The 15,645-nt window shown below is 38.7% G+C and overlaps 2 protein-coding genes across 9 annotated transcripts in view; both read left to right on the top strand.

Moving 5' to 3' along the window:
• ND-51L2 (NADH dehydrogenase (ubiquinone) 51 kDa subunit-like 2) lies at nt 1-1,729 on the top strand. The gene has a single exon (XM_064692204.1). It carries the CDS (start codon nt 106-108, stop codon nt 1,666-1,668), a length of 1,563 nt encoding a protein of 520 aa, XP_064548274.1. The 5' UTR covers nt 1-105; the 3' UTR covers nt 1,669-1,729.
• Nucleotides 1,730-7,025: 5,296 nt separating this feature from the next.
• Trpm (transient receptor potential cation channel, subfamily M) overlaps nt 7,026-15,645 on the top strand; it is a 41,961-nt gene continuing 33,341 nt past the window's right edge. For 2 of the 8 annotated variants that reach the window (XM_064692184.1, XM_064692183.1), the window contains exons 1-3: nt 7,026-7,140; nt 7,641-7,894; nt 14,407-14,463. In XM_064692184.1, the coding sequence (XP_064548254.1) occupies nt 7,847-7,894; nt 14,407-14,463 (105 nt within the window). In that variant the 5' untranslated portion in view covers nt 7,026-7,140; nt 7,641-7,846. Of the gene's footprint in view, nt 7,141-7,640; nt 7,895-9,241; nt 9,361-14,406; nt 14,464-15,645 lie in introns of those variants that run through there. The other 6 variants (XM_064692189.1, XM_064692185.1, XM_064692186.1 and 3 more) reach the window with 5 other exon arrangements.

Genomic DNA, 15,645 nt, shown 5'->3' with positions numbered 1-15,645 from the left:
CGTTTAGAAAATTTATTTATTTGTACACAACACAACAACACAAGCACACAATTTGTAAATTAACACACACAGAATTTCTATTAGAGACAGAATACACAGAACAGAATGTTTACGCAATTATTATTGCCACAGAAGGGTTTGCTGCTGCTGCGGCGCTGGCAAATGGGCAACTCGCCGCTCTTTCAGCCAAACAAGGAGATCAAGGAGTTGAGGGAAATCAGCCAGGATGCGGCCAAGATGAGTAAGAAGGCCAAGCCTGCCCCGGCGCCGGCTAAAGCAGGTCCGGCTCCGGGCAAGGGCAAATCTGGCCCGGCTGCAGGCAAGGCTTGTGGACGCGAGCCGCCGACTCCGCCCAAGGAGATGTTGTCGAATACGAAAACGGATTTTGGGCCGCTCACCGATTGCGATCGCATCTTCCAGAATCTGTACGGCCGGCTCGACTGGCGCCTGAAGGGCGCCTGCGCCCGCGGCGATTGGTATCGCACCGCCGATCTCCTAGAGATGGGCCCGCAGTGGATCATGGACGAGGTGAAGCGCAGCGGACTGCGTGGACGCGGCGGCAGCGGTTACTATGCGGGCAGCAAATGGGAAGCGCTGCAAAAGGCGGAGAGCAAATCGAAAGTCCTTATACTCAACTGTGCCGAGGGTGAGCCGGGCACGTGCAAGGATCGCGAAATCCTGCGCCACGAGCCGCACAAAATCATCGAGGGCTGCCTGCTGGCAGGCTTTGCCATGGGCTGCGAAAAGTGCATCATCTATATACGGAATCGTTTCTACAACGAGGCCTGCAATCTGCAGTTCGCCCTGGCGGAAGCCTATCGCTACGGCCTGATTGGCTGCAACTCGTGCGACACGGGCATCAAATTCGAGATACACGTCCAGCGCGGAGATCGTTATCTGACGGGCGAGGAGACGGCCCTGGTCAATTGCCTGATGGGCAAGCTGGCGCGTCCCCGCAAGCGTCCGCCCTATCTGTACGAGAAGGGCTACTTCGATCATCCCTCGACGGTCATCAACACGGAATCCTTGGCCGTCGTTCCCACCATCTTGCGACGCGGCGCCAAATGGTTCACCAGTCTGGGACGCAACAAGAATTTCGGCACCAAGCTGTTCAACATTAGCGGCCATGTCCTGCATCCCTGCACCGTAGAGGAGGAGATGTCCATGCCGCTCCGTGACATTATCGAGATGCATGCCGGCGGCGTTTGCGGCGGTTGGAATAATCTGCTGGCCGTCTGGCCGGGCGGTTTGTCCTCCCCAATCTTGGGCCAGGCAGCCGCCGAGGAGGTGCTCATGGACTATGACGCTTTGGAGGCGGCGGGCAGCGAACTCGGCACCGGCGGCATCATAGTCGTCTGCAACGATTGCGACCCGCTGCTCGTGATGCAGCGCAGCATCGAGTTCTACATGAAGCAGACGTGCAAACAGTGCACGCCATGCCGCGACGGCGCCATCTATCTGCCGGAGATCTTCAAGAACTTCACCCGCGGCGAATCTGTGCCGCAAATGATCGACTTTGTCGAGGTCATCAGCAAGACCATGACCGGCACGACCATCTGTGCTCTGTCCGACAGCCAGGCGAATATCGCTCGCGGACTCATCCAGCACTTTGCGCCCTACATCGAGGAGCGCATCCTCGAGTATCTCAACGATGTCGATGATTGTTGAAGTTCAAGTTGAAAGAGAAGAGGAGCTTGTTGTTTGTCCAATAAATTGATTTTCAATTGCATATCGATTGGCTGTGTCTCTCCACCTTGACTTCCGTCCTCCTTTTGGCGTTCGAGTGGGGGAGACACACGGTCTTCCGCTCGAATCGAATGTGTCGCAATTGGAGGACATGTTTGCCAAATGGGCTCCTGCCATGTCCTTGCCTCGCCTCGCCTGTTGCCACAGACTTACGGCTGGCAGCTGTTGTAGGCAAAAACAAGAGGCGATTTAAGGATATCCTGTTCCTGTCAGACCTTGCCTGGGCAGAGAGTAACAACCTTAAAGGTGAGAAGAGGAAGGAAGAGATCTTTGAAAATCTCGTGAATGAAAGGTTAAAGAGATTAGAGCCTTCTATTTATTAAAGTATCAGGTTAATTGATTTAATATCCTGTTCCTGTCAGACTCTGAAAATCTCATGAATGAAAGCTGAGAGTTTAGAGTCTAGTAAAAGGTCAGATTAATTGACTTCATCCGGAGCATCAATATTTTCTATACAAAATACGATCGAAACTTTTGATCATGCACTCAATTATCAGGAAATTATTATGAAGTAGATGTTACACTAGCTCTATCAAAACTTCTGGAGCTGCGACTGTGAAAGTTGTCTGTGCCCAGTAGCTTAGCTGAGCTTAAAGGACACTCGTTGAAAAGTCCTGCACACATTGATATAATCGATAGTAGATAGTTTTTAGCGCGCACATGCATGGCCCCCTTTTAGTGCACTTCCTGCACAGGATATTGAACAGGATGAGCGGGGTCAAAGTGTAAGAGAGAGGCAGAGCAAATCAGAAATTGATGTGAGTACGAGTGTGGAAATTGCAAAGGACACTTTGTTGACATAAACAAACACCAAAGCATTTGTCTGCGCTTCAATGATTGCAGCCTCTCTGTGTGTGTGTGTGTCGGTGTGTGTGAGTGTGTGTGTGGAAGTGTGCCTGAGTGTGCCTTGTGGGTCACCGTGTATCCTTTGGCCTTTTTAGTCAGCTTCCGTTTTTGCCAATAATCACATTTCGGCAGCCGTACACGAGCTATATATTTAAGTATGTGTTGTTTGCCTTTACTAATTTGCAGCTAAGCGGTGTGTGTGTGTGTATGTGTGTGTGTGTGTGATTTGTTGTGCGGCACTTGCTGCGGCTCATTTTTCACTTGAGCTAGTCGCTGAGCTTGAGTCTTATCTCAATTAGGAATTCATTCATTTCAACAGCCGAGCACAGTCCTTGACACTTGATGACATTTGGCTCCATATCGTTGCGCCTTGGTCCTGCCTCGGTCCTGCCTTGGTCCTGCCCATCCTCTGTCGAGGACTCCTCCTGCTCCTGCTCCTGCTGTCATTTGTGCGAGTGGAAATCTGTTAAAAATGAACGTGACGTAAATACAGCCATGTCTGTCATACAATCCTATACACGAGGAGAAAACGTTGTCGTCTTACTGAAACTAAGGAACTACAAATTAAATTCTCTTGTCATGAACCTCTATTAATTCCAAAATATCTTAAGTCAAGACTTAATCAAGTAATGTTAAGTTTAAAATGGGAACATTTTGTGCTTAGTTCTTGAAACAAGTACTTAAACCAAGTTCTTTCGTTTCTTTTTTTTAAAAGATCTTTTTATTTCGAGCCAGGTCTTTCTCTGAGTGTATATAATATAGCTAAACTTAAGAGTTAATTAAATAATGCTGAGCTTCCAAGTGGGAAAGTTTTGTGCTTATTTGCAGTGAGCAAATTCTTTTCACCAAGTACTTGAACCAAGTCTTAGCTAAATTCAATATTGATTCATATTTTGCTCAAAGAATATTCAAAGTGGGAGATTTTGTAATTTCGAGCCAGGTTTTTCTCTGAGTGTATTGTACTTAAACCAAATTCTTTCGCATTTCTTTTGCTTTCTAGGTTGATTCGTACTTTTCTCCCGCTGGGAATATTCAAGCTGGGACATTTTGTCAGTTTTTTCTCTCAGTGTATACATGCATTTCACACCTCTTCGCAGTGCTGCCTTGAGTGATTATGCCAACTACTCAACGGCAAAGCCTCCGCTACTGCATTGCAAATTACCAATGAAAACCCAGTTGAAGTACTCCGGCTACTTTTTTTTTTAAAGCTGCCTTCAAGTGCGGCGGCTTTGCACGGTTCGCCGACGGCGCTTTTGTTGCTTTGATGCGGTTTTTTGAGGAGCGGCAGTTGAATGATGTGTCCCTTTTGAGTTGAGCGCCATTAGAGCGAATTTGAATAATAGAATAGCTATATAATAGATTTCACTTTCATGTTTACAAATTGTGGAGTACTCTTGTGGTTTCTAAACATTTCGGGTTTTTTGGTCACACGCGGAGTGTCCTCTTTGTGTAAGTGTAAGCGCGTGTTGCGATTTTTATAGCGAATCATTTGGCTGGATAACAAACCACATATGCCAAGCACTCTGTCTAATTAAGACGAGTCAACCTCTTTTTCTATCTCTCTCTCTCTCCTTTAGCCAAACTTTCGTAGTTGCTCGCTGTATCTATTACTCTCACTCGCCCCTCTCTGCGATTTTCAAAACATTTACGTAAGTCCCAGTTGTAACGTTTCTCAATACTGAGTTTACATTAAAGGGTTATTTAAAAAACTTTTATAGAGAATCATTTGGCAAGATAACAAACCACATATGCCAAGCACTCTGTCTACTTAAGAAGACTCTCTCTCTCTTTCTCTCTCTCTCTCCCTTAGCCAATCTTTCGTAGTTGCTCGCTGCAGCTTTTACTCTCACTCGCCCCTCTCTGCGATTTTCAAAACATTTACGTAAGTCCCAGCTGTATCTCTTTACATTAAAGGGCTATTTCAAAACTGGCTAAAATATTATTAGTCTTATAATAAGGAGTAAGTCAACCTGACCCTGACTTTAATAACCCCTCATCTTAAAGTTCGCTCAACTCTTGAGATTCAATGGCTGCAAAAAAAATGTAGCATACTTTGCAGCGCCGCGCTGGCACTAAGCTCGTCATTTGCTTAACTTGCTTAACATTTGCTGACTTGGGGCTTTTTTTGGGGCTCTCGCACATCGTCGGGCAGCCAATTGCTTATTAAAGTCCAATTAGAACTTTGAGCAATCATTCGAGTAGGAAAAAAAAAGAAGAGAGGCAACGAAAATTTAGTTACCCAAATAACGTTGCGTACGTGTCGGCACAATATTAAAATGTCTTTTGTTTCTGCATAATATTTAATGGCGCGTTATCTCAATTTCTGTGCGTAACTCTGACTGCACACAAGTTAACCCCTCCCCCTCCCCCTCAAGTATTGATTTTGGCCAGATATGTGTCTGTCAGCAGGAGGAGTGCGTACTTGTTATCCTTGACTCGCATGGCCAGCGGGATTATAATACGCACATAATCTCAAATGAAAGCAAAAATGTCTTGAATTCCGCAAATTAAGGCAACTCTGGCAGCAACAACAACTCTATATGGCGAGAAAAGCTGGCATTTTCTTTTTGACGTTTTCGCTTTTCTTTAAATATCCTGCACAAAGGACAGCTGAGGGAGTATATACCTCTGTTTTTATAGTCCACAATTAAAGTGTTTTTAAAAGAAACTGTGCTTTAATCCCAGATTAATTTATATATGTAATATAAATTATTTAAAATGTTTTTGCTATGTTTGAAACCATTTCATATGCATTTATTTAAGAGATACATTATATTATATAATATATTTGAATGTTAAAAATAGTCTAAAAATATTGAACTAATATGTTCTTGTTAAGGTTAGAAAACTGTATTTTGCACAGAAGTTACAGAAGTTCTCAGATAACTCGGAACTATTTTGACAACCTCTAAAGACTACTATTTAATTTTTTTTTAATTATTTAGAGAATTGCAGATAGTTTTGATTTACTTTAAAAACCTCTTAAGATTATTATTACATTTATTTATTATTTTCCTATATTTCATACAAGTCATTTTTAATTTTTAATTATTAGAAGAACTACAAAGTTATTTTAAGTGTCTCCAATTTTGTGTAGGGTATTCCAGAGTCGGTCAATTTTATTGTTATTTTTCACAGAAGTTAGAGAAGTTTTGAGTTAGTTCTTAACTTTTTTGAACACCTCTGTAAACAGTTTTTTAATTTTTTTTCATTATTTTCTCATATTTAATACAAGTCATTTTTAGTTTTTAATTATTAGTAGAACTTCATAGTTATTTTAAATGTGTCCATGCTTTTATTTGCAGGGTATTTCGGCGTCAATCAGCTATATTATTTGATTTTTGCCACTTGTTTCTTGAGCTCGATTCGAGCTAAGCTGTTGAAATGCTTCGCATAACTTTTACTTTTTTTTCTTTCTGTTTTCTGTTTTGTGTTTCCTCGCAATTTTCAAAGGCAATCGAGGCAACATTTGTCGCCTTAGTCCTGTGGCGACCTTGTCGCGGACCTGGTCCTGTCTCACTCACACACACTCTCTCTCGCTCGCTCTCACAGCGAGACTTTCTCAAATGAAGCTGTGCGTGTGTCGAGAGTCCGTGGATCAAGGATCGACAAGGGTTCTCTCAATTTGTTGTTTAACATTTAATCAACATTAACATTTTGCAATATGTACAATATTTAACAGAGCTCTCAGTTTGTTGTTTAACATTTAATTAACATTAACATTTAACATTTTGCAATATGTACAATATTTAACAGAGCTCTCAATTTGTTGTTTAACATTTAATTAACATTAACATTTAACATTTTGCAATATGTACTACATTTAACAGAGCTCTCAGTTTGTTGTTTAACATTTAATTAACATTTAACATTTTGCAATATATGTACAATATTTAACAGAGCTCTTAGTTTGTTGTTTAACATTTAATTAACATTAACATTTAACATTTTGCAATATGTGCAATATTTAACAGAGCTCTCAGTTTGTTGTTTAACATTTAATTAACATTAACATTTAACATTTTGCAATATGTACAATATTTAACAGAGCTCTCAGTTTGTTGTTTAACATTTAATTAACATTAACATTTAACATTTTGCAATATGTACTACATTTAACAGAGCTCTCAATTTGTTGTTTAACATTTAATTAACATTAACATTTAACATTTTGCAATATATGTACAATATTTAACAGAGCCCATTTGCATTTTTAATGCTCATCATTTTGTCATTATATATGTATTCCTTTGGCCCTAATTGACATCTCGAAATGATTTCGGCTTGAATATTGCGTATACGCCACGTGCTTTGCTCAGGTCTGTTCAATGAGCTGTGCGAACTTCAAAAGCATTTCGTTCGCAACCCTTTTTAAAACTTTATTTTATAGTCACACTTTAAGCCAAGTTTAAACTGACTTTTATCTCTCTATTTTACAGCAACTAGCATTATTTAATATCTCCACAAATGTTGGGCAAATTCACATCGAACCATGTCCAGGTCTATCATCAATACTCGCGCACAGTTTCCGTAAAAAAGCCCGTCAAGGTGAGTCGTCCGGCATATCCGAAATTTAATATTTGTATGTTTGTTGTTGCTTTTGCATGGGTATTTCATGGTTTTAACCCGAGTTTTTGTCTGTTGTGCCGTTGCCTAAGTAAACACAATTAGCATAACATGCCCCTCAAGGGTTCAAATCCCCTTGAAAGGCAACGGAAATCATATATTTTATGTTTAAATTATTCGTAATTGGGGCATTTGGTTTTGTTTGTTTGTTTGGTTTTTGTGCATTTAAACAATATCTTTTTCAGTTGGTTTTTGTAGTTGCTTAAAGAACTGTTCAACACTAGCAAACAGGGTTGTATTACAAATATATATTGGAGTTGTCAAGCCTTGCACAGATATTTATCTCCCCCCCGCACGTTATGTACGCCTGCATGCCAAATCAATTAATGAATAAATATACATAAATAATTCATAAATATATACATTTTTCTTTCTCGCCCACCCCCTCCCCCCTCTTTTACCTACGACATCAACCAATACAGGCTGCTTAGCCTGCATGTTGTGCTCATTAATTAAGTAGCGAATTGCCAGGATTACTTTACTCAACGCTCAACTCTCTCTCAACTCTCTCCGCATCAGCAACAGCCAGTAACTACGTGAGAGAGCACGCGAAGTGTGGAGTTTCGCTCTCTCTTTAACTCTCCTTATATCTGTGTATGTGTGTGTCTCTGTGCGTCCATAGCGGACTATGTTGAAACCGAAACGTTTGGCGAAGCAGAAGCCCAAAGCGAAACCGGTAAGCGAAAACTCACATAATCTCAAAACTCAGACTCAAATTTAAAAACAGCTCAACTACACTCTGTACACTCTTTTCGCCCCTAATCTATCAAACTTTCTTTTCTAGTAGTAATCGCTTTCTCTCTCTCGCTCTCTCTCTCTAACTATCTAAACCAAAATGATATGACGCATAATTTAAATTATTTATCGCTTAACATTCTCCCGCTTCCTTTCAAAGAAACTTTCTTCTCTGCTAATTGCCACATTGACTGACTGCCAAACTGCTTTGTTGTGAAAGAAAAACAAAAGAAAAAAAACAAAACTGAACAAAGATAAAAATTAAAGAAAAGGAAATGTTTAACGCTTTGTCTTCAATTATATAACATTTCCTTTCTCTTGATTTCCATTATACTTTTAACATTTCGTATTTGCTCTCTTTCGGTTTTTCAATCTGTGGTTGCCCAACTTTTTGGCACTGGCCTTGAAAACTTTTTAATGATAATAATAGTTAAACATTAAATGTTAAGTAGTTAACTATTTGCGCATTTTAAAAGTAGTTTAGAATTTATGTAGTTGGCTGCCTGCCGCCTTGTCTAGCAAATTGCTTAGTAGCTTGCTTTTACAAATAAGTGGAATTAAGTACTCTTAAAATACTATTTATCTATTATAATGTGAATATATTTAAAGTACGCTAATTGTTAAGCCTAAAAGTATGCTCTTAATGCGCGGATTATATGTGGGTGTTATGCTCTCTCTTTCTCTTAGGCAGCTCAGCCGCTATCAGCTGTCGGCTTATCTTACTCGTGACGTCACTGCGACATTTGAGTAATGAGAAAAGCGAACTTGGAATTGCCGCAAGTTGAGGCAGCTGCAGTAAATGCTCTTTATATTCATAATCATTATTATTACAGTTGCTTTGGGTCTTATGATTGTGCATTAAAAGTTTTGCCCAGTGCCCCGCCCCGCTCTCGTCCCCCCACAAGTCAGAACTTTTTAATGAAGTTTGTTTTTGCCCCTCGATCGCAAAGAGCGGGCATAAAGTGAAACAAAAGTACCGTCGCTCTCTTCGCTCTCCACTCTCACGCTTATCTGCACTCACTGAGTTATTATCTGTGTACTTGTTGCTGTTTTTGTTTTCATACGTTCGATTCCCAGACATTCGATTTGCTATGTGTGCGACTGTGTGCGTTTATTTGCGCTTTTAATTGACACAGTTTGAGCGCTTTGTAAAAAAAACAACGTTACTCAGTGCTCGACGCGACTTCGAAGGCGCCATGTGAGTGAAGTTCTGTGAAGCGCGTGGATAACTTTGTTTTGCTTCTATCATTTAATTTATTGGTTTTGTTTTGTTATACGATTCGTGCAATTTGATGTTGGCGTGGAGCGCACTACAAAGTACTGTAATTTTACTGCTGCTGCAGTACACAACAAGGTTGAATAGAAACAAACAGCTGGAAAATGTACTTTGAGACCAATTGGGTGTTTGTAAGTAAAAGCCGTATAACAAAAAACAAAATCAAAAAAGAAAATTATTTGCCCATTAATTGTGTTCTTGGAATGCAGTTAATTGGCTTAAGTCTTTGAGTTAAAGTAAGGTAGATGCAGCTCTTACTGTATTGTTGTAGTTTTTGTTATTATTGCCGCGCTATTAGAGCGAGCGATGCGCGTGTGTTAATCAGCAGCTGTTTATTGCGCTCTCCCGCTCTCTCTCTCTCCCGCTCTCTATTTCTGTGTGTTGCGCTCTCGCCTTTGCGGTAAATCGTATTTACGCTCGAAGTGCGTTCAAAGCGTTAACATGACTTGCACTCAATGCGGCTCTGCCGCTGCTGCTGCAGCTGCTGTCAGTCGTTGCGATCCATCAGTGGAAGCTGCACTTCATCAGCTATGCTAGCTTCTCTTTCAATTTTCCACTTTAACGACTCTGAAAGCAGCCGACAGCAGCTGAAACAGCAACAACAACGAAGAAGAAGAAGAAGCTGCTGCTGCGTTTTTGCTGCGAGAGGGAGAGAAGAAGTTGGCAAAAGTTGAGGTTTACCGTTATGCACGACCTGAGGCATTTGATGTGGATATTAAGTGGAGTTTACGTTAGTGCGTAAGTTTTATTGAGTTGTTGCCTTGTTGCCAAGTTGCCGCCTCCAATAGAAACTATGCGCAGAAACTAGGATATTCAGAGCAGCAGCCGCCGCCCGCTAAAACCACGCTACATTCCCCCCCCCCCTCCCGTTGCTAGGCAACTGTCAATCAGGCTGACAAATTGGCTGCTGATTTGCATTTGTTGTTGTTGTTGCTGTTCGTGCTGCTACTTGAGCCGCATGTGGAAGCAAACAGGTGAGCTAAAGATTACGCGCACTCAAGAATGTGATTTATCTGGAACAACCGTTAAGCTAATTGCACTTGCTACAAGTAGCTGCAAGTTCTTGCTCTCAAAAAGCTCTTCACGAAAATATAATAAGCTGAGAAGCGAGGCCACTTTGAAGATTTAACTAGAAGCAATTATATTTGCATGGACTGGCAGTGCAACTGCGTGCAGTTGTTAGCCTTTATATGAGCATTTATATGAACTTTAATTTTGATTAAACTATCTCCATATTGAGTTAGTCCAAATCAAAATTATCAACTTTTTATTGCGACTTTTGTCCGATCAACTGCTTGCAAGCAGTGCAACAACTTGCGCAGCTGCCAGCTTTTTGTCAGCTAGCCGCAATTCGTTAAACTTCGAATCTGATAGTCTGATTCCACTATGCTCAAAACATTTTACATTTCCAAACTTCACATTTTGCGGTTCCATTGGCAAGTGTCCGCTGTCGGTAACATGTGAGTGGCAAAAGAGCCGCTTCTTTAAATAAACAGCTGATCGGTTTAATTCGATTTACCTAAGCGACGCAAAGTTTTCCTCCAAAAGTCAATTATTCGGAGCAAATAGCAACATTTTTTTCAAATGTGAAAATATGTTTTCTTAAAGGCCAAAATTTACACATTCGCAAAAAAAAGTAAGAAATGTTGCAGATGGAATTAGGCTATGATGAAGCAATGTATATTTGATATTCTCTAATAATTGAATGTTTCAGTTTTAGTACCTAGCTTGACCTACATTCGTTATCTTATCAGGTGTTTATTTTGCCCCAAAAGTCTTAACTTTGATAAACCATTTTTGCAAATGTGAAAAATGTGTTTTCTTAAAGGCCACATTTTACACGTGACATTCGCAAAAAAATGTAAGAAATGTTGCAGATGGAATTAGGCTATGATGAAGCAATGTATATTTGATATTCTCCAATAATTGAATGCTTCAGTTTTAGTTTCTAGCTTGACCTACTTTCGTTATCTTATCAGGTGTTTATTTGTCCCAAAAGTCTTAACCGAATGTTCGATGTTTTCTGATATTGCGCAGCAAAAATGATGCAGTCGAGCAGCATTAATATGCATTGGCAGCCGGTGCACAGCCAGGATGGCCAATTTAATTGGCTGCACACCGTTATACAAGGCCAACCACACACACGAACACACACACACACGCACACACACACACAATCGCACTCGTGTGCATTTTCCAATTGCACATTTGCAGATTTTCAGCCCCATTGTTGTCGTCAATTTTTCGGCACGTGGCAAACAACTTTTGGTAATTGGTTTTAGCCAATTCGGTTAACCGATTCGACCAACTTCGAATTGACAGCAAACATCATTTATTTTAATGAGCCCGATTTACTATTATTGCCCAAATGAACCGTTAGGCCAGCTGTCAGTGCATCGCTTTTCCGGCCCAATATGAAAATTCGTCAAATTAATCGTAGCGTGAAAAATCAGTTGATTTTCTTTTTAATTTAAATTTAAATGTACCATTTGTTTGTTTGTTCTTCTTGGTTTTGTGCCCACTCGAAAAGTTTTTCTGCTTCCACTTTGATGCCTCGGGCACATAAAAATGTCAAAGCTTTTAGTTTAATGGGCCAACTTCTGGTGCGGGTGGGAAAGGGGAAGGGGAAGGGGGGGGGACTTTGCGGCCTTAAAAGATATTGTACTTCATTTTAAAATGGCGCCCGCGCGGCTAATGTGACCATAGTCTGTGAGTGTGTGGCCACATACTTTTGATAGCCGGCGGCAAGTATGTGAGAAATACCCTGTAACTGTGAGCGGTGTGGGGTCTATTTGTTATTGTGTTACCTGTGTAACAACTGAGGATGCATTTACTCCAGCTATGTAGGGTATATAGGTATATATAGAGTAAAATACCCTGTAACTGTTGGCTGCGTGGGGTCGATTTGTTGTTTGATATCGATTTGATATAATAATTAGAATACATTCTCTTATATAACATTTAGATGTAGATTTTGTGTTTTTTTCTATTTATAACCTAGAAATGTTTCTATTGACCATCAAGTCAGGCTACACCATTGCATATGCACATATGTCTACAGGGCATTCAGCTTATTGAATATGCTTCGATCTAGTTTATTCTCTGTAGATGTTGGCCCTGTGTAGATTTTGGCCATCAATTCAAATTGGTTTATGTGTTGTTCTCATTGTAAAACGAGCTGCTAAAATTAATAATTGTTGTGTTACAATTTAATTTATCACAAAATTGGGCTGAAATAAAATGTATTAAATTTGATTTTACCTGGACAATAAGCAGAATTTACGAATTTTAACTGAATTACAAATAATGTTTGACCTCAGCTATGCCATGTCACATATAAAATATATATATACTTATATTTATATATCACATTTAAATTCAATTCCTAATCATATTTGCGCTCCAATATTTGTTCAATTGTTTACAATTTGATGGAATTATAAATATTGCATTAGCTGCGGTTAATTTGTTTGCAATTTGCAAAATGTGGCACTTGCCACAGTTTGTGGCAGGTGGTAACTGTCAACTTATTTGCAGCAGTTAGTTACCTTGCGGCTGCCCGAAATCTCTGGCTCAGTTCGTTTTGTACGTGGCAAGAGTTGGCAATTGAAATTCCTACCAAAGAGCCTTGCAACTGCCACTGCAACTGGATGTGGCATGTGGCACTTGGACAAAACCACAGTCGCATTTCAACTGTGGCAATCAAATGCAAACTGGCTGGGGAGTGGGGAGGGGGGGGGGGGTGTTTTTTATAGACGTGGCTGGGTTAGGAAAGCGACACGCCCACTCAGTTAAAAGTTGGGGCAGCTAAACATGCAACATGTGCCGCACGACAAAAATGTTTGCGTGTGGGTAGACTGTGTGTGTGTGTGTGTGTGTGTGTTGTGCTATTTGTTTTTGCAGCTGTGTGGGTTGAGTGTCGACTTTTGTTGAATTTTGATACCCTGTAATCAATAAACAAGCAAGAGCACGTTGCACTCGACTGTGTAATTTGAAGGCTAAAAACAGTTGGAAAACAGTTTGCAGTTTGTAAAGATTTGAACGCCTTGTAGGGGGCGGACATGGGCGTGGCTCAGGTACTAGATGAGAACTGGCTAAAGAAGACTTGGCCAAATAGTTTCAAATATCTAAAAACGGACATGCAGATATTGCACAAAACCAAGAAAACCTTATTACAAAATGAAAGTAGGGTATAAAGCGACTTAGAGGAGGCGTGCAGGGTATCTAGCTGTCGGATTATCGCGCTAAAATCAACGTGCAAATTTAATTGCATACTTTTGGGCTAAACTTTTGGCTAACTTTATTCACGTATTGCTAACACAATTTGCTTAAAACGCTTTTAGCCAATTAAAACTCTTTAAATAATATTTAAATTGAAAAATAGTTAATGTAAATTTGAACTCTAGAGTTGCTTAAAAAACATTTCTATTATCTTAAAATTATGAAACAAGTCGCAAATACAATTCCTCCGGCAAAGTGGTTCTGGTAGTAAGTCAATCAACAAAATGCGTTTTCCCCTGAAAAAAAAAGAAAAACACAAAAAAAATATAATAAAATAAAATAGAGCGATTTACGTAGTTGACTAAAGAAATAAATGTAATTATATTTAAAGCTCTCGACTAATTCAAGAACAATAATATTTCTCTTCTATTTACAAATTTGCTTTGCACTCGACACGAAAATAACCAAAAAAAAAATAACAAAAAAAACACACACACAAAACATCCCAACTTCTTAATACTCTATAACAACAATTATGCTTAACTTATAAATTATTAAATTAAATTTGTATAAAAAAATAACACACACAATTGAAACTTCTTTTGAATACTTTTATATTAATTATTTTAATTTTTTTTACACATTTATGCCACACGAAAAAAAAATCTCAAAAAAATATGTGAAAAAACTATTTTCAAATTAAATGTTGCACCTTTGTGTGTGTGCGTGTGTGTGTGTGTGTGTGCACACAAAATACGACAAATACAACATGACATGAAAAAAAAAACACACACAACTTGTCAATCACGCATCAATCAAATCAAATCACGTATTCAAATCTGCATCAACTACAACGAAAACAAATAAACACGCGCAAATATTGTTGTTGTACTTGACAATATTGTGTCTCATAAAATGTTGAAAAAAAAACAAACAAAAAAACAAAAACATTAAAGATACCATGGGGACTGAAAAAAATCTGTTGGGGCCTGATAAATATAACTGTGCCCAGGGTAAGCTATATAACCACATATCAATATCAATTTCCAGTTAAACATTCTGATTGTTCAATTGTTTAATTATTGTTCGTTGCAATTGTTGTTGTTGCTCAATATTATTACTCTAGCTAATATTTATTTGCTTAACTCTAATTTGTCGCACATCAATCACAGATTTCACGTTTCCGTTCAGTTTGTAAATATTGTTTCAATTTTTTAACGTATGCATTATGTATATATATGTATATCTGTATAAAGTTGGTGTTGAGTAACTATTTTATTTCATATTACGCCTCATCCAAATTTCTGACTGATGAATTGTCTTCATTTTTGTTATCTTATCAATATTTTTACCTATTTTATGCTCTACAGTTATAAACTTTAATAAGTTACTCCCAATTATTTATTTAATTACTTTTAATAGGATTAAGTTAGAATTTTTGAAAATATATTCTTTTGAGATATTAGAAGGAGACTCAGATTCATATACTCTAGTAATTATATTGTCAAGTCATAAATTAAATTGAAATTGATTTATATATATATATATATATCTGTATAAAGTTAGTGTTGAGTAACTATTTTATTTTATATTACGAATGATGAATTGTTTTTATTTTCGTTTAACAATCTTTTCTTATCAATATTTTTACCCATTTTATGCTTAACTGTTATTTACTTAAATAAGTAACTTCCATTTATTTATTTATTTTTATTACTTTTAAAAGTAAAATTGAATTTGTTCAGTTTTTTAATATCTAAGAAGCCTAATGACAATATTTTTAAATATTAGAAGGAGACTCCAGTAATTAATTATATTGTCAAGTCATAAATTTAATTTAAATTTATTTATTCTAATACAATTTTTAGTCGTGTAATTATCGAATAGTTAATTACAGAATACATGGCCAGGGTTTTTTTGGTTTTGGTAGTGCATTCAATTATGGCCATATTAAACTTAATTGGGCCACATTCAGTGACAATAAAATAACAACATATTTCTCCTAATTAAATGCTCGGCTTTGATGGCGGCCTTTCTGGTCTGGTCGGGTCTTTGGCTTTGTCTTATCAATTTTGGCGTTAACTTGGTCAAGTGACAAGACAAGCAAATAATTGAATATTAATTAAATGCATTCGGCGCAGACACACGTTAATTATACTTACTAGGTGTGCATCTGTTTCAAATTTAAGCAAACA

This window comes from Drosophila montana, unplaced genomic scaffold (assembly GCF_035044405.1).
Source record: "Drosophila montana isolate Dmon_TW-CO22-7 unplaced genomic scaffold, ASM3504440v1 contig_3529_1, whole genome shotgun sequence".
Taxonomy (NCBI): Eukaryota; Metazoa; Arthropoda; class Insecta; order Diptera; family Drosophilidae; genus Drosophila; species Drosophila montana.
Note: the sequence above shows the minus strand (reverse complement) of the source record. Positions and strands in the feature narration are given on the sequence as shown.